The 19,842-nt window shown below is 49.1% G+C and overlaps 1 protein-coding gene across 1 annotated transcript; it reads right to left on the bottom strand.

Annotated features, from left to right (window-relative positions):
- Window positions 1-1,361: 1,361 nt before the first annotated feature.
- Window positions 1,362-17,490, bottom strand: LOC133344283 (transcription factor Sox-7-like). The gene is made up of 3 exons (XM_061554372.1): window positions 16,870-17,490; window positions 6,116-10,723; window positions 1,362-5,088 (listed from the first exon to the last, which is right to left on the bottom strand). The coding sequence occupies exons 1-2, from the start codon at window positions 17,324-17,326 to the stop codon at window positions 9,699-9,701; spliced, it is 1,482 nt and encodes a 493-aa protein (XP_061410356.1). The 5' UTR covers window positions 17,327-17,490; the 3' UTR covers window positions 1,362-5,088; window positions 6,116-9,698.
- Window positions 17,491-19,842: the final 2,352 nt, after the last annotated feature.

The raw sequence follows: 19,842 nt of genomic DNA, 5'->3' as shown, positions 1-19,842 counted from the left end.
TTGGGAAACCAAAACAACGCACGGCAGAAGCAGAAAAAAAATCTAAATATATTCTTTCCACATGAGCAGCCAAAAGCAGGCGTGGTGTATATCGGTTACCTACCAAAACGCACACGACCGAGACACGGTAAACATGCGCGACAAAAACAAAATGTGAAGTCGAACACGTTCCACCTTAACCGTTTCTCATCCGAGAATCAATCAATCGCGTTTTTTCGGTTCTTGGAGTTTTAACTGGGCGTGAGATTTTGTTTTGCGGCCATTCCATGCATCTATCGGGGCATGCTCCGCGCACATGCCCCGTTTGTGGACGGAATAAAAAAAACACACGAGGCAGTGAGTGAGTGAGTTGACCGGATTTTTCCGAAACATCCTGGATTTTTCTGAGGGTTGCTGGAAAGGGAGGGGGGGTTTGAGTTTGTTTTATTTATTACTTTATTTTAACGAGCAGGAACGCGGTATCGTGCAGGAAGCAGGCAGGGTTTGTCTTCCGTTTGCGAACCTGCGTGTGTGTGCGTGCGCCACGCGTGTGTGTATGTGCACGCGCGCACGCACGTGTGTGTGCACCACGCGTGTGTGCGCATCACGAGTGTGTGTGCGCATCACGAGTGTGTGCGTGCACCGCGCGCGTGTTTGCGCGCAACGCATGTGTGTATGTGCGCGCGCAAGAACCGTGTAATTCCAGTCCAAATTGCCATGGAAAAAGGGCAGCGCCAGAGTTTTTTTGGGGCTCGCCCAGTGGCTGCCGAAGCGCTGCTCGCACAACGCAGGCAGGCAAGGAGGAAAACTCTCCTCCTTGGGGGGGGGGGGGGGGGGGGGAGAGTTTCGGCTTGATGAGTATTGGAAATGGCTTAAACGCTGGGGAAGAAAAAACAACTGCGCACATGGCTCAACATGGGATTGCTACTCTGTCCTCTTTATTACACTAATATTCCTTGCGTTTATTGTTCGTAATTTAAACGTACGCAGCCAGAATGCGCAGCTGAAATGCCACGTCTGGCTTGTTACATGCCACAGGAGAGACTCCCGTACGCTCATGGTGTTTGGCGAACATTGGAATTTAGGAGTGTATAATGATCTTAATGAAAATTCCCCCCACATTGTCAAGATAACTATTTATAGTGGTATTGGCCACAGCCATTGCTGAGACATCTAATGTGCTGGCAAATGTACCGAAGCTTCTGCTATCAGCACATCACCTGCACGATGCGATCCGACGAGAGGCGGTTCCTCATCGTTTTATGAGAATCGCACACGGAACTCACGAGTGCACGGATTTACTACACACACGCTTTCTTTCGCAAAAGCAAGTTTTTATTTACATTTCACACGCGTGGACTTTCGCGACCAATATTACAATATATTATTGATTTTAGGTAAGGACATATCTGCATATTGTTTACCTCTTCAGCACACCACTCGTGTTGGGGAGCTCAAACAGTAACACATTAATAGCACGTTTAAAACACGTCGGCTTTCGCGACCAAGATTATCCATAACGTTTTTGGGTTAGGTCGCGTAAATGTTTTGTTAATCCCGCCACCACCCGACAGCCAATTAGTAATGTTTGTCACGTGAACAGAACATGCCAATTCGCTGCTAGTATAGCACACCGATGTTGGAGAGTAAATCCATAACATTTACAATTTTAGTTCGACGTTTCGCAAACAATTACAACCAACTTCATCAGGCGGCAGCAACACATCTGGTTCTGTTTACGTTAAAAACTTTACTAATTGGCCGTGTAGGGTGGTGGCGGGTTTAACGACACATTTATATTTACACAATCTAACCCAATAAAAACCTGTTATGGACATTGGAGCACGTTTGTCCATCACGTGACAACTTCATTGATTGGCCATGTCGGGTAGAGGAGGGTGTACCACACATTTTATATACGTGATCTGCTCCCCCCCCCCCCCCACTGCATGGGGGGGGGGGGGGGCGCACGCAATATGAAGGGTACATTGATGATGGGCGGGACGTTGGAGTTGTTCAATTCCTGAATTTTACAATCATCTGGAGGTGCCAAACACAATCAGCTGTGGAGACAGTCACCGACACGCCGCTACAGAAGTGTCCGTTAATGTACGTGCGCACGGTATATACACACATTTAAGCAGTAAATGGCCACACTATACAAATGATTCCTACATATCAGGAAATGGGTACATCGTTTCATTACCTTCATTTGTGCAATTTGAACTCCATTAATTTGAGCTGAATGGAATTCAAGAGAACCTCACGAACAGCACGCTGGGAAAGACCCAACGCAGCATAAGATCCGTGTTTTGATCTTCCACCAAGCTCATGGTCTACCCTAAACCGCATCCACTGCACGAAACCATGGCAAATGTGGTTACCCGATGCACACATGGGAAAATTATAAACCCTGCAAGTGTGCGACTGTGGTCATCCAGAACGGAGCCTAAAAAACGTATGACGCAATGCGCCCATCCACAAATACGGAGATACATCACGGCGATACACTCTGCTGTGGCTATCTGGGCTTGAACACCTGAATGCGAAATTGTAGTTTGTTGCTCTGCATTCTACATTACCCGTAAAGGAAGAATACGTTCTGCTACCAAATTAAAGATGCCACAATCTCGGCTCTCTTGACCCAGCGGCCATTCCAAAGACTCCGCAGGGTAGAATGTTTACGAGCAGGATGTCACCTTGACACGCCAAGCATGCTGGGGATTCCGCTCATGTTTGCCGTTCAGGACAACTTTGTGCCGGCGAGTGTGCTTTATTGTGCACGTGTTGGCGTTGTTTGGTTCATAACTGCGATTGTGGGACAGTACAAAACATATTAAGAAGTGACAGGGTGGACAGCACAGCATGCTGGGTAGCGCTTTGAATCGAGACTCTGACCTCCACACAAACGCAGAGATTACGATACAAATTGAGTGGGACTTTTACACTAACGTTCGTGTCTTGAACACATCCCAGGACCAAATCACCAATCTCGGCTACAGATCGCCAAGCAAAGTTGCGTCTCGATAACACTTGGATGGGCAACCATAATGGACAGATTGTCATCGGCAAAAGCAGTATGCAAATGAGAAACGTAGAAAAAAATCCAGTTGTACTTTACTTCAATACTCCGAAGCGTATGCTCCCACCTTCACCATTCCACAATGGACAAGCATGATAAAGTGGTAAAATATCCACCACGGTGGCGAAATGCCAATTCCATCGCCTGGTATATAGGAGTGTGTGGGTTCGATGCCGACCCTGACACTTGTATATTTGGAGTTTGCATGTTCTGGTGGCAAGTGGATGTTTTCTCCTGGTATTCATGTTTCCCCGCCCTCTACATTTAGAATCAATGTGCACTTAGAGTATTTGGCTGCTGTAAATTTCCACGTTAAAAATGCACTTTGGTGAGATATCATATGGCCAGGTCACTGCTGAGAAAAAGCGATATAGCTCAGTGGGCCTTACCTGGTAAAAATAAGAGTCCAGTCAATGCCCCATCACCCATAAAAGTGGATTGACAAAAGGGCTGGTCACGTACATAGTACCCGAGACACACGGCCTCTTGCTGCAATCAACCAACCCCACGACCCTTGCAGCGTTTAGCGAAATGCCGACAGCCTACAACGGAGCAGTATTGTACAAAATGCCTTCTCGGCAGATTGGAGGGCAATGCAGGGGAAAGGGTCGGGTTTGTGGCTAAAATGTGCATCTAAGTTTTTGTTGTCCCCACCCCCCCTCAACAGTTAGTATAGAGCACCGAGCAAGTTTCAACAACTACAATTATCATCAGCAGGGTGAGGCCCAAAAACGCTTCCAGGTTTTTCCCAATAATTGTTACCCCCCCCGGGGCAATTAAGTACGGCCGCGCAACGCCATACAGAATATGTTTTGGAGCGTGCATTGGAGATGCGCGAGGGTGGCTACCGACGCAGCACCAACAGGAACGGGAGATTCCAAATCTAATCCCCATCAGCGCGCCGCCTCCACCGTCTGAGGGGAGGAGGCCACACCGCCACCGGGAGAGGTCAAGATAACGGAGGCATTCCGCGGGCCCGAGGAAGGAAGAGAAGTGATAAATACTGCAGCTGCGGGAAAGGAAGCTCCGCGAAACCGACACTATAGAAAAAAATCTCGACAAAAAAAGTGAGTGTGTGAAATTACAGATCTTTATATATATATATAAAAAATACACGTCCCCCCCCAACCCCACATGCACAAAGTCGCACGACCGCCGGGCCGAACCACGCACACTGCGTCGCTCCGTGTGGGCCCCCCACAATGGCCGATGCCAACAGCACGTTGGCGCCTCTCGCTCGCAGTACACCGGAGGGAGGGGGTTTCCCTCCTTCAGTGGTCATGGCACTACCAACGCAGCCTTCATTATTTACGCATCCCCCAAAAACCACCACAGCACACGTGCGCCGCACAACGTGGCTAACACAAACAGCATTTCAGCGCAATTAAATATTATCATAATATATAAACAAGTGTGGCTTTTCGCACGATGGTGATAATGGCAAAAAAACACCTGCTTGGTGAAACTGTACACAAGCGTCATGCAAGGAAGGATGTTGCGATGCGGTGGGTGCGTACAGGCAAGGCGAATGTGGAAGGCAAGATCTGCCTTCAAACTGACAAAAGATGACGGGCGTGGAAAACCGCGCGTCGACGGTAGCATCTCCACGTTGCCAGTCTTGCGTAATTGGATAAAAATCACGCATGGCATCCACCACAACTACAACCACCACCGGGCACGTTTCGAGTCCGAGCAAATAAATACAAAAAAACGCGTTTGACGGTTGCCTCCACAATAAATTGTGCATCGGCACCAATAGCATTCAGAAAGATGAAAAAGTTGTTTGAAAGTGATGTCAACGTAAAAAGAATAAAAGTCGTTTAAGTAGTAACTTCCATTGGGCAACTTACGATGGGTTATCTTCTAACCTATAAGTATGTTTTGTCTTTCCGTCTGCCTGTCTGTGCACGTGCGCTTGCGAGGGATTTGGCTCTCAAACGGTGGGGTTTATGTGAACACATTTTTGCCAGGTACCACGCCGTAAGCCCCGCGCTGGGCAAGCGCTATTCCGTTTTCCCGTCCAATACCTTTTCATTAAATTTCGATTTAAAGCTTTCGTGACTGCAGGGATTCATCTTCTTGTTTCTTTCGGTAAAGTCACGTAGAAGGGAAGTAATAAAATAATAAAAATAAAACATAATAAAACAATTCTCACGACGTTTCGGCTACAACGCAAGCAGCCGTCTTCAGGTGAAGAATGAGACACTACCAAACTAGGAGCTTATATATAAGCTGCATTGGGGGTTGAAGAGCGCCTTAACAAAAAGAATGTGCATGTGAAGAGGGATTTAGCATATTCATGGAAAATGCGTAGGCGTTGGGCGGGGGGGTGTCAAAGTCATATTATGCCCATGCATTATGCAGGATCAGCAGCAACCAAGGGGGGTGCAGGGATTAGCAGTAACAAAGGAAAGGAATGTTAATGATATGTAGCTGCAGTTACTCAACAACCACGTAGAAAACTAAAGTATAAACTACATAAAAAACTAAAGTATAAACTGCATCGCACCATCAGTATACTTGCTATACTCTATAATAAGCTGAGTTACTAACAGCAAGTAATACATTACAATTTTACCTCGTAATGTATTACTTGCTGTTAGTAACTCAGCTTATTATAGAGTATAGTAAGTATACTGATGGTGCGATGCAGTTTATACTTTAGTTTTCTACGTGGTTGTTGAGTAACTGCAGCTACATATCATTAACATTCCTTTCCTTTGTTACTGCTAATCCCTGCACCCCCCTTGGTTGCTGCTGATCCTGCATAATGCATGGGCATAATATGACTTTGACACCCCCCCGCCCAACGCCTACGCATTTTCCATGAATATGCTAAATCCCTCTTCACATGCACATTCTTTTTGTTAAGGCGCTCTTCAACCCCCAATGCAGCTTATATATAAGCTCCTAGTTTGGTAGTGTCTCATTCTTCACCTGAAGACGGCTGCTTGCGTTGTAGCCGAAACGTCGTGAGAATTGTTTTATTATGTTTTATTTTTATTATTTTATTACTTCCCTTCTACGTGACTTTACCGAAAGAAACAAGAAGACCTTTTCATTAGTTTAAATAGCATTTGTTTGCGATTTATCTTTATTTAAATATTACTTTTGCCCTTATTTCCGTTCGCCACTCGGGGAGTGACAACGCAGCAGGCTGCACTTGCGCACAACGCCCACTAGGTTAGCCCCTAGCAGTCCACACGCGCCATCGCCGGAGGTGCGAGGCATTCTTTTTTCGCCTGCACACTCTACAGGCCAAGTCACACACATATCTCAAATTACACTTTGCACTGCTGACAGGGGTTGTCCCTGAGCAACGCACACACGATCGGCACAAATTTTCATTCACGTTAAACATGTAGCAAAAGTACACAAACACTTCCGTTATTTCTTCACAGTGCGAGGTCCTCTTCTCCCCACCCCAATGCGTCCTCAAACTATTATAGAGCCCCGATATATTCCTATTATAGCGCTTCCATTGTATTATTGGAGCGCGGGGGGAGGGGGGGCAGCCCAGCCCCCAGCCTGCCAACACACCACGCCCGACTGGAAAAACTAGGCGAGGCCGAGGGCTCTGCACGAGACTAGGCCTCATCACGCCAATGTTTAGACACAATATCCTTTTATTCTTTCCCTAACCTCACCTTGATAGCAACCCCGGTTTTTTTTATAATTACCTTCCTAATATTACATTGCCTACGTTTGTGTGCAGACAGCTATTTTTGTTTGACTGCCTACAATTAATATTTTGAAATTCACTTGGTCATTATTATATTTTTTAATGTGTCAACTCGCCTTCATTAGAAACATACGTCTTTTATCACCACCTTGCAAATATTACGTTTATACCGTTTGTGTGCAGACAACTGACAGTTCTATTCTTTGCTTCCTTCGCTAAACTCTCGTACATTGTAACCTATGCTTTCAATGATCACCTTCCAAACATTACATTAGAAAAGTTTGTGCAGAAAATTAGTATTCATCTTCCTTGCTTCTTTCGCTAAACTCGCGTACATTACAAACCTGCCATTAAAAAAAAAATCACCTTGGAAATAGTCAAACTTTGTGTGTACTCACACCGAATACTTTATAAAGCCCTTGCCCATTATTACTATTTTGTGTGTCCGACTAACGTTGCTAGAACCCTGCATTTTAAAGATTCACCTTACAAATATTACAATCATGTTTGGGTGCCGACTACTACGATTTCTACATTTCGTTGATCTATACTTATATATTCTAAATTGCCTCTAGATCCTTGTGCGCGCGAGTCCCTGTCCGTGTCTGCCACCATGTGCGTGTGTCTACGTCCGTGTATCAGTCGATGTGTGTTTGTGAAGCTCCATTTCACTGTGTAAGTCAATCACTTTGTGTGCGCGCGCGTCGATGTGTCTGTATGTCTCTGCATGTGTGCGTATCTAAAGTCGATGCCTGTGTGTGTGCGCGAGTCCGTATGTCTTTGTGTGCATTAGCCGATGTGCGTGTGGCTCCATGCGAGTGTTTAAGAACTTTTCTTTGTGTGCGTGTAGCTGCACGTGCGAGTGTATCTAAAGTCGATGCCTGTTAATGTGAGGCTATACGAGTGTGCATTAGTCGATGTGTGTGTCTCAGGGTCCATGTGTGTGTGTGCGAGAGTCGATGTGTGCGTGGTTCCATGTGAGTGTGTAACTCCTTTTCTTTGTGTGTGTCTGTGTATAAGGCGATGTCTTTGTGTGTGGGTCAATGTCTGCAAATGTGTGCAGGTCGATGTGCGCGTCTGCCTTTTTTGCCTGGGCAACGCTGGGCACTTCCCGCTAGTACAAGTATAAATAGGCGACGTTGAACCGGATTCCGTGTATATCGCCCTCCCCAGCCCAGAGAGTTGTATTAAGAGGCTGCCTCCACATACACGCGGTATACATTTTAAAGTTGGTCTCGCATGTTGCATATGAAGAAAGACCTTTGGTGTGTACAGACCCACCTCCCTCCCACCACAGACCACACTCCGTAAACATGCACACATACACACCACGTGGCAAAAAAAAATTGTACACGCAATTTCAACAGAAAGCGGTGAGAGCCAAAACATTTACCCAAAACAATCCTCTTTGGCACAGGGCTCGAGTCGGAGAAAACTAATTGCATTACAATACATACCAGCAATACACAAAGCGTTTAAGGAGATCTTGATGGCAGCCCGTCTGACACCACACTCTGGTTGGTTATGAGGAACAACACCACGGGAACGGACGGAGTTTTCAAATGCAGTACACAAAAAACCTACAACTCTCCCCAACAAAACATTTTGCTGCTTTGTGAGAGGATTGTGGCCAAATTCCAGTCACAAATACATCCTGTGTGTTTTTTTTTTAAGGTGGGGGGGGGGGGAAAGAAACCCAACTTGGAAGTTTTGTAAATGAAAGACAAAAAAAAACAATGGTCGTGTCGATAACCCTGGCCCAACAAGAGATTGTTTTTCGTGCTTGGGTGTCGAACACGCTACACCACCACTACCAGGTGGATTACAAAAACCGCGTTTAAAAACAAAGTTAAACACAAACCCCCACACAAAACAACAAACAACAAGCCGCCGCACACGCACGCAGTTTGCCCCCTCCACAGCTGTCCGCGTCAACAAGCCACAGTCCACAGACATCGAGGGTGGGGCGTGGGGGGGGGGGTCACAACAACAACGCCAACACCTCTTCGTCTCGTTCACCTCGTTCCCACACGTGACGAGGCCTCATCAATATTTTACCTCGCCCGCTGCCATGCGATGGTCAGGCCAACAGCTAAGGGGCAGGGCATTTTCTGTCATCCAAGCAACACCACCACCCACCCCCCACCAATCCCATTTCACGGTACTCGGGAAGCGAGAGAGAGAGAGATAGGAGACGGAGGCGCGCGCGCATGCACAGATGTTGCGCCCTGAATGATTAATGCACAGCACCTGCACCAGGGCTCCACAGCCTCGGGCCTAAATTCACGTTGGGCACGACGGAAACTTACGAGCGCAGCGTTGTGGCAATTTTAACAAGTTATATTTGAATAGATATGCTGAACGGAAATTGGTGATAAAAACGTGGATACTAAACGGTACGCGCATGCCTGTAAAATAAAAAAAGGTGAATTGACAACAGCGTTAGGATTTTGTTGGCTGTGCTGGTATGGGTAAGGAAGAGGAATTTGGCCAAGGTGAGGAATCTTAAACGAGAGAATGGAAATGTAAGGAGCAGCTCGAACCCACATTTTTGGCAAGTTCAATCATCTTTAAAATAATAAATCCGAGTCTACTAATGTTTACACAGGCCCACCCCGCTAGGACAAAAGCCACGCATTGGATTAAACACTCAAAATCTCGCCAAAGTTGGCTTCGTGACACCACCACCAGTGTCCGTGATTGTGTTATTTTGCATACGTGTAAGCAACTCGTAGGTCCCGTGCGAAAAAACGTCTTTGCGCATCTCGTGCTGATTGCGTGCGTTTCAGAAAAGGACTCATGCAGGAGGGTGGTGGAGGGATCCTCAAAACCACACCTCGCATTCATCATCAATCCCTAGAAACCACAAACTAAGGCCACTGTGGCATCCTGTGGCCGACCGTTCCGCTACGCCACAGGTAGGGGGTGGGGGAGACGCGCTGTTGCCTGCCTCCGCTAGCTGTAATAGTTGTTGTACACTGCCGTGGCGCTGGAGAGAGCCGAGATGAGGTTGGACTCTCCGGAGAGGCAGGTGGAGGAGGAAGTGGAATTTTGGATTGGTGTGGAGCAGCTGGACGACACCGCCACCTCCGCGCACGGTGCCAGCATGAGGTACTGGTCCAGCTCGCTGCGATCCACCTCCTCCAGGTACTGGCCGAACGGCTCCAGGACCTCCAGCACCTGCGAGTGGGAGGCCCTGGGTGGCTCCGGCGGAGGCGAGGGCTGCCCGAAGCTGAATGAAGTCGGGTCGGTCCCCACTCCATGCAGCGCATAGAGGGCACAGTGCGCAGAGCCCCCACCACCGCTACCGCCGCCGTGGTACGGAGATGCGTGGATCTGCTGGCTGGAGGCCCCCACCTCCTGGCCCTGGTAGCTGCCGCTGCCGCTGCAGGCCCCGAGCTGGTGGTATCCATACAGCGGCGCGGGGACGGCCAACTCAGCGGCTGGGTACCCGTTCTCCACTGCAGCGGTAGCGTAGTAGTCAGGGTGAAGGTGCGAGCCCAGGTACATTGTCGGCGGGTACGCGGACGAGGACGAGACGGACGATGCGGGCGACGACGCCGAGCTGGAGTCGTCCGCGGGAGGGGAGCGCTCTGGGGTGGGCAGCCCACATGGCGCCCGTTGCTGCTGCTGCGTGTAGTGCAGCGGCGCCGGCTGCAGCTCGCGGTAGTGCACCACGCCCTGCTGCTGCTGGTGCCGCCGTTCGCGGTGGCCGAACCCCGGCGGCAGAGGAGGCGGCAGGGAGGAGAGGGAAGCGGGGCCCCCAGACACCCGGGTCCCATCCCCCGGGCCCCCTGCTCCTGGCTGAGCACCACCACCGCCACCTCGCTTGGCGCTGTGCGGGAGGCGCTTGGGCTGCTTCTTGCGCCGCGGGCGATACTTGTAGTCTGGGTGCTCGCTCAGGTGCAGCAAGCGCAGCCGCTCTGCCTCCTCCACGCACGGGCGCCGGCTCTCCGGGGTCAGCGCGCGCCAAGACTTGCCTGCCACACAGGGGGGAAGGGGACAGCCATGGAGAGGATGAGAAGGGGGTTGGCGATGGCAATGTTTGATGGTGTGGGTGGCAAAAGGTGAATAAGTGCTTTGGGTGATCGTTTTGATTTCGGCGGTGGCGATGTTGTGGTGGTGGAAGCGATTGAGGTCACGGCAACGATAGTGAACGTTGTTGCGGTGGAAGTGATTGAGGGTTATGGTGGAAGTGATAGAGGATGTGGCTAGTGGTGGCGGTAAGGTAGTGGTGTGGACATGGTGGTCGTGTTGTGGCACAGAAGGCACGCACAAGACATACTTTATACAAGTCTGACAATGCTCGTAACGTCTACCGATCGAGCTCTCGTGAGCTCGCAGCCAGGAGGCAGAGTTTATCCGGGTCACACTGCATTAAATGCCAGCGTTTGGACTTTCAACAACATGTACGGTGCCGTATAATATTTACACCACGCACAAAAATTGGCACCACGCAAACCTCGCCATGGCAATGTGGAATTCCCATCACCGCGTCAGGGTTACCCCAACAGACCTGGCACCGCTCCAAAACGCTCGATTTGATCAGCTGACGCAACCTTAACGGGTGAACACCGAGTGGCTAACCACCGACTAAACCCTGGGATCCAGTAGTTAAAGGGTTAACGACCGCGCGCGTCCGCACATTACTGTACTACCCCCCCCCCCCCCCCCCAGTGTGGCTTCCTCGTTAGAAGACTAGGGGTTTTTTCCCACCAAGCAAAACACCAACATAAATACATTGACCAAACGTCCCAATGCAGAGTTGAGACTCTGCGAGGGCCGTTTTTCCTGGATGATCGTCAACACGGGTCGAAACGCTGGCGGTCACGAACTTCGGAACCGCACACGACATCCCGCGCGTTAAAAAAAAACGGACGGGCGGGGCAGCCACAACCGTGTTACGTGCACGGCGTTCACACGCCTCCTCAAAAAAGCCCATCTTCGAGGTTTCAATAAAAGGGCTGCGCGTTTAACCATGTACTAGAGACTGTGCAGGGAATTACAATTATCGTGATGATGATCATTAATGTAGAAACTTCAGCTCCAGATTTTAAATCATTGTCATCATTCTCAGTAGCCGCACATTTGCACTGCGCCCGATGGAAGCATCTCGAGGCTTCGGACGCTAAGCCTGCGGGGGGGGGGGGGGGGGGGGGGATACCCCCCCTAATGGCAGCTTGTCCCAGCGTGCATATTTAGTCCCATTTGGTGTTCATAAAAAAAAAACACTTGTATAAGTACGTCAACGCAGTTCCCAAATCACCAAAATATATTAGATGCGCTAGGACTGACGGTTGCAACGCGCGTGTGTAGTGTATACAAGTCCATACCAGGGTCAAGTCGAGATCTCCCCTCCGGCAAGCAACGAAGGTTCGGTGTGAAAATTTCTACACAAAATGAGAGGCTTCTCCGTGCCGTGTGCATGTCGTAATACTGAACGTGTAATGAAATAATCCAACAAGGTCCGGTTGGCAGCAATGTTAAATTTACTCTGCTTTCTGCTCTCCCACTGTCACCAACTCTTAACGGGCCCAACCACGGTAACATTATATAGTTCGTTCAAATATCCCCGACGAGCCCAACTATTTGTAACCATTTTTTTTTTATTTCACCAGGTCAGGCCCACTGTGCTATATAGCTCTATTTCAGAAGCGACTTGGCCACAAATGAAAGCTCAACAAAGTGGCTTATCACGTGGAAATGGATAGCAGTCAAATACTCTAAATGCACGTTTTCTAATTTTATAGGGAAAAGTCTGATAACCCAGAGAAAGATCCACGCGACCACAGAGAGAGAGAGAGACATGCAAACTCGAAATAGTCATTGTCAGGGTCGGGATCGAACCCACGACCTCCTGCATACCAGGCGAGGTAGTTAATATTCACCGTTGCGCAAAGAGGCGCTCATTCAGCAGTGGATCGAGCAAAAGGGGACCCCGTGTACACGAGCAGGTCTCGGGGGCCAATGGAAGTCACAAGTGGCAGTGGCGGTGGCTCGAGCTCCCGTGAAGAATAAAAACTCGGCCCGCATCTCAAGGGTTCAATCAGAGACCCGGATCGCTAACGCTCACGAGACTCGATTTTAAATGTAACGCTCTCCGATACGCGTAGCACATTCGTCTCGGCTGCCTTAAAATAGAGATCACGTGTGACGTGTTGGGCAATGATCCTTCATCATAGCAAGTGAACGGCAGTGTTATCGATTAATGCGCCAGTTTCGTTAACCGCAAAAAGGCCAACGTAGCAGCATCGCCAAATAACAAACGTTATTAAATCATGAGCGCTTGACATATACATAACAAATATTTGTGGCATCTGATCCTGCGGGCACAAGGCGACTTCAGCACCTGGCCTGTAAACGACAATTAAGCCTGCCAGGTGTGTGGGGTGGGGTATAGCCACGATTGGCAGGTGTAATCCCTAATTAATAATTTGCGGGTAATTTTCGACTTTGCCTACTTAAAAAAATCGCGGAACTTCCTGCACAAAGGAACAGAGCTGACGCTATTAACTGTTGTCGGCGACGGCACAAACCACGCGCGCGCGTACGCGGAACACGGACGTGATACGAAGCACTCGCGCAGCAGGCACCTCGGGGTCGCCATAGCCAAAGCTGCTCCCCCCCCCCCCCCGAGATTCCTCGCTACTCTCCGGACGCGATATAACTTATTATTATAATAGATAGAATATTTATTTAGACTGGAGAACTATTACGGTAGCGTACTAGTAGAGATGCGGCTTCTAGCAGTCTAGAGCATCGCGGTCTTGACATGGGGTGTACACGCACCCCCTTGGGGGTCCGATATGCCCTTTCTGGGGGTGCGAGACATTGCCAGATCCTTTAAAGAGGCAAATCGAAGCCCAACTTAAGCACGGACACGCAAGGACAACGACTTTGTGTTTCATCAAGCCCTATGTATATTTATTACCATTTTTTTTAACGATTGAGAACCAAAGGGGTGCAAGGCTGCAGTCAATGTTTAAGACTCACTGGTCTAGACTTTCGACGCGGGTAATACGAGTTGACCCTGGAAAAACGAACCACGTTGCAACCCATTCCAAATAACGTTTATCAGACTAAATCACGACGTTTCGATTTTAAACACAAGCAATCGAAACGTCGTGCTTTAATTAATTTTATACCTTCAAATCTATATAGGTTTATCAGACTACAACGGCACCAATTCGAATATAAAAACAAGTCGATTTAGAAAACTGGTGATTCGGAGACGCAAGTTAAACCAGATCATTATTTGATACTATTACATTTTTCTCGAAACGACAGTTGCTCATTTGGACAATATTCCCGTATTCGTGATAATACAATTAAATTAGCGTCATGTTAAAGTCTGACCATCGTTGCAAGCCTAATATTAAAAACACCGCGCGCGCGCTTTGTTTTTGCCGGTCACGTTTTTAACGAGGTGGTGATGTCAACCATCAGGAATGTTACCGGTCCACGAAACGTCCCTCCCAACAATTCGTTAATTGCACAGTTGGACTCCGCCCCCCGTGTACGACTTCACTGTAAGTGAACGCATCTACACAGCCCTACACACGCGGCGACTTGGAATCGCCGTCGTGTTGCGCTAAAACAACTGTCGGTGTAGCCGTGAAAACAAACGACTCCATTGGGCGAAGCTTGTACAGCGGCATCCAACCTTGCAGGCGAAGGAGTTGACGACACGCGAGCCTCGTTTAAAAGCCACGCGATTAGCCGCTAATTGCTGCCCGCGGAGTGCGCGGCACGAGTCGCAAGACGGGGCGAGTTGATCCTCCCGCAGCGCCAGCGCGTTCACGAGATGCCCGGGGCACTTACATCCACAGCCGATCACGTCCACACAATTCCGTTGTGGGGTTCACAAGTTACATTTTATTGATTTTATAAAGTTAGGAGTTTGAATCTTGAAATATAAATTGGTATATTTTAGCGACGAAACAAAGTTAGCCACTATACCCTGCCATAGAATACACAAGCGGCAAAACAAAAAAAGTTCCATCTTGGGACACGGATTCGCCGCGACTCGCCGATGAACGATCATGGTTCCACTCAACTGGGTAACTGTCGCACGTAAAATAAAACACTTTCTGGAACAGTTGAGAGAGTTCACGTACACGGGAAGAGTTGGTTCGCACATTAACCACAACGTAAAACACCGTTGTGTCTATTAGTTAAACGCGCATTAGGGGGCGGGGTTCGGTGTTGCGCTCTGGTAAATGGATCGGGTAGGAACAGGTAACTTGTAAAAACAAGACCCCCCCCCCCAAAAAAAAAAATCGGATTGAATCTTAACCGTGGGTTTAGGCTGCGGTTTATTGGACAACTGCTTGAACCCAACACATCCTGAACGCGGCAAGAGGTGGCCCGAGACTCGTCCACGCGAGCTGCGGTGCGCGCTGTATAATATCTCCTCGCGTATGAAACACCATCACCGCAAAAGACACAATATATATATCATTACAATTAGTAAAACAAACCTAGAAAAATAGGCGACAATAATTAAGTTTGAGATCAGAGTTCGGAAGAGGATACGTTAAGGGTAGTGATCGGGTTGTTCGGCTTATCGAGCGAGAGTTTAGGCCAAGGTGGTCTAGAACCAGACCAGTCCCACATCTTGTTGGCGACCGTAAACCCCAATACACGTACGGATTTTGACAGTAATTATACACCATGTAAAAAACACGATTTTTGTTCCTGGGTAGTAAGTATTATTTTCTAATTGCTCATCTCAAAAGTATAGAAAATGGTTATTATTCCCCACAAACATTGCTTTTGTGACCAGGACTTTATGTGAAGGAATGACACAAATGCGCACGTTCTCACTGAAAATGGAAACTTCAAAATATCACTGTCCTGGTCACAAAAGCAAAGTTTGTGGGGAATAGCCATTTTCTGTTCTTTTGGAGGCATAAGCAATTAGAAAATAACACTTACTACCCAGGAACAAAAATAAATACATTTGTTACACAGTGTTACCAAAGCGCTGTGCAAACGAGACCCCGTCTCTCACTGGCGCAATCCACTGCTGCCGGGACACACAATGTCGTGCCCGAGGGACGGTGGACTACGGAGCCAGAGTCGATTCCTGTCGGGACTTTTTTCGTTGTTTGGTTGTTGCTGCAAGCTCCGTTTCCAGGGAACGTGGCCTTAACGGCGAACAACACAAAGGAGCATCAAAGTTTCCGAGTAGCGGGGTGGAAAGCGCTCGGGAATCGGGGAGGGAGGGGGGGCACCGCGGTTTAGCGGTGGCGCGGTGATGGTTGTGGTGGCGTCACTTCGCTGGTTGTGGTGGCGGTCTCCGTACGATTAAAGGGACCTATGGAACCATCCTCACCCACTGGCCACAGCGCGAGGAGGAACACTCCGGGCCGACCCTTCTGATGGGATCTCGCCGAAGTCGAAACAGCGAGGCTGACCGCATTTACCGAACATCACACGCGATGTTGTATCCGACGCCCATAGGTCGATGCATTTACTACGAATGTAAAACACGAGAATGGGAGTTAAAAGCCATATTTGAGAAGGAATAAAGTTCAAACGACACAATTCGCTTTTGACCGCATTCGGCAAGTAGTGTGACCTGTTGAGACACCATGGCCGACTCCGGTCAGAACCACGCCCGGCCGCCTTTGTCTTTCCAAGTCAACATTTGACACCCGGGATTATACGTTCAATTTAATCATCAGTATACTTAAGAGGCCCAAAAGAGGTTTGGATATTACTTACTAATGTTATCCATGGGTCAGGAAATGGAACCCGGGTTTACCAAGGTGCCCCCACGGCGCTTGTGCAAAGTTAGGTGCGCCCCGAGACCAAGTAAAGTGTCGACGGGGTTATCTGCTATGAGATCACGGGACATACCCAGATGTTACGGGTTAGCCAATCAAGGGGATTTCACCTGCGCTCTGCCACTGCCACACAAAGACAAAGAGACACTCTCCTCCGCTGTGTAGCCCGCACCGACCGCTGGGCAAGCGTTGCGAGCGAGCACCTAAAGGCCCACACGGCACTCGAGCGGTTTGGCCAGAACCACGCCTGGCCATTTGCTGATATATTTACAGAGTACAGGACTTATTTAATGCCGAGTCTACCTAGGAGAAGGCCCAGGACACACACGACTCACCTAGCATCTTGCTGAGCTCAGCATTGTGCAGATCTGGGTTCTGTTTGGCCAGACGCCTTCTCTCATCCTTGGCCCAGACCATGAACGCGTTCATGGGTCGCGGGATGCGCGCTTCTCCTTGTTGCTGCGTCTTGCTGCTGCTGCTGCCGCCACTGGCACCGCCGCCTCCCTCCTGCGTCCTCTTCGCAACCTCCGTGACAGCCTGAACGCCCCGCGGGCCAGTACCTGGACTCGAACCCGGGCCCACCTGGACGGGACTCGGCGCCGCGCGGGGGGCCGCGCCACCCGGCCACAGAGCAGCCGAGGACACGAGCGGGGTCTGCTGCTGCAAGTGCAGCAGGTGATGCTGTCGTTGGCGCTGCTGGTGGTGGTGTTGGTGCGTTTGCAGGTGATGGAGCGGGTGGTGGTGAAGGTTTGTCTGATCGTCGCTCATGTAGCCTACATCTGGACTACTCATTCTCTATCTAAGGATTAAAAAAAAGTTACCGTGCAAGCAGGTAAAGCGAAGAGAAGAATCCAGGTATGTTTCTGGTCCTCTCTCACGCGTGGAGCTAAATAACACAAGCAAGAACTGGCCTCCCCACGTCTCCAGTTTATCTGTCTGTCTCTCTCTCGCTGGGTCTGAGAGCTTCCCAAGTTTTTTTGTGGGAGGTGGCTGGGATTGTTTGGATTTTATAGCGAGCGCCCCTCCAATCGCCTCGCGCTCCGGGTCGCAGGAGCGGGTCCCATCACCGCCCCCTTTATCCAAGCGGGGGCTTCAACCCCAGCCAGACCCCCTGCCATCATCACGGCTTCTTTACCTCTCTCTCCCTCTCCCAGCGTGCGCCAATTAACAAACGCACACCTGAGATCGTTTCGGCTGCCGCTCGCGAATACCATGAATAAATGTTCAGGGCGCGGGTGGGGTTCCAGTCTGCTGTCTGGTGCGGGCCGCTGTGATTAATCGCGGGAGGCGCTCTCTGATTCATCGCTGATTAGAGGTGGGCGCACGTGGGATTAGTTTAAGATATGAAAGGACTGAGCTTGAGGAGGGGGGGGGATTCTTTTTTTTAGCTGAACACTTTATTTGTGGAACGCTTTGGACGTCGCTCTCGAAGTTAAATCGTTCAAATTCGCCGCAGTAGTTTTACGCGTTGGGAAAACATTTGAGGTCATGAAATACGAACGTTACGATAAATTAATGCGTAATGTTCTCATGATATCTCATGTGAGATCCCGTGTCGTTGACAATCTCGCGAGAGTGGGGCTTCTCCGGGTGCTCCCCACGTGGATAACAAAAACTCAATCGTTAATGACCTGGAAACATCCCAAAGTGAAAAAGGAGTCCTGCGGCTCGGTGTGGCTCTCCTGGACGAATAGAAGTGAGATCATACGAACGTTGATCATGAAATACGTTCCATTTAAATACAAAATCTTTATTTGCCATACTGCATTGCCAGTGGTACACGACAGCACAAATAAAACAAACTCAACGCATTCGCACGTGTGTACAGTAACGCCGTATGTACGTTGAACTTATTTCGCACCGTACGCAGCCAACCGTGATAGCAACACCGTGGGCCATAGAAAATGAACCGACCAAGTTTAACCAGAAAATCCCATGGACAGCCAAAACCACCAATACACAAGTTCTGCAAGATATGGGCACTGACAGGCAACTGCTGAAGACCATCATTAGCAGGAAGTGTTACTACCTAGGCCACATTGCCCGAAACGACCACAAATACCAGCTATTAAAGCAAATCCTGGAAGGAAAAATCGAAGGGAAAAAACGACCAGGACGGCCAAAAACGACATGGCTCAGTAACATCAAAACATGGCTACAATTAACAACAGCAGCACAAACTCTACACGCCGTGCTAGACCGGGACCAATATCATCGTGAAGTCGCACACGCCGTTAGGCAGCACTCAAGAAGAAGAAGTTTAACCAACCAAAAAAACCACCGCGCGCACCCCGACCGCGTTTGTCTTCCTTACACTGATCACATCGCCGTAGCACCAAGTACGTATTTTAGGCTGAATCGACCTAGGGGCCCCGAAAGAGAAGCTTTGATACAATTTCATCACTGCTGTAGTTCACAGCCAGGAATCGAACCCAAGTCACCGGCATCGTAACGGGATGCGTGAGCCACGTGCCAGTTGTTCTCACAGTTCTAAGCGACATGTACAGCAACACTGGGCGTACAGAGATACACAAATATAGGACTCCTTATCATAGCCGCAACATGTATGATTAAATATAGGCTGCGTCGTCTTCATCATGTTCAAGTTATATTGACGAATATGGCGGAGCCATTGATCCGGCTACCAGAGTTCGATTCCCGGCCACGGATAACATCAGTGGCGAGTGATACCTGAACCTGCTCTGGTCTCCGCGCCTTCAACTCGCCGTTCTCTATATGTTCGTAAACATGTAACCAGTAGAGAAATCTACGATCCACCAGCCCCTTTTGCCAAAGCGCTGGGTCACAATCATGCACCGCACGCAGCGCTCGTGTGTCCCCCACGATAATAATAATCAACAATTATGCAATACTGTATTGCCGATTGCGCTGACGTTCCGTGACGTAACGAGAAGGGCACGTGCCAATAACATCGAGTAACCTAGGATAGCACGCCTGCCTCTGCTGATGAGACCCAGAAGGGAAATCCTTTTTCCAGAGTTTGTGCTTAAACGCATATGGTAAGGGTACATCTGGAACGGACAAGCAATCGGCCGTCCGGCGACACGACACGATCTGTTTGTGTCGAGATACGGATCTGACGGCGGTTCCATCCGGTGGTCGATGATAATAACGGAGCGACCACCGCCATCAGAATGTGCATTTATACTGGTGGAATCCGGTGAGCTATGAAGCTCTTTTTTCCCACAGATGTCCAGTTAAAACGCAACATTGTTCGGTAAAAAAACTCGTCGAATTCGTTTTTTTTCCCGCAAGTGGGTGATGGTGATTCACGGTAATTATTTTTT

This window comes from Lethenteron reissneri, chromosome 19, assembly GCF_015708825.2.
Source record: "Lethenteron reissneri isolate LAM-NWPU_2019-01 chromosome 19, ASM1570882v1, whole genome shotgun sequence".
Lineage (NCBI taxonomy): Eukaryota > Metazoa > Chordata > Hyperoartia > Petromyzontiformes > Petromyzontidae > Lethenteron > Lethenteron reissneri.
Note: the sequence above shows the minus strand (reverse complement) of the source record. Positions and strands in the feature narration are given on the sequence as shown.

Excerpts from the sequence above, each read along its gene's own strand:
- LOC133344283 (XM_061554372.1), bottom strand. The coding sequence starts at position 17,326 with ATGAGTAGTCCAGATGTAGGCTACATGAGCGACGATCAGACAAACCTT. Across the intron at positions 10,724-16,869 it reads TGAGCTCAGCAAGATGCTAG|GCAAGTCTTGGCGCGCGCTG; the intron begins GTGAGTCGTGTG and ends CCTGTGTGGCAG.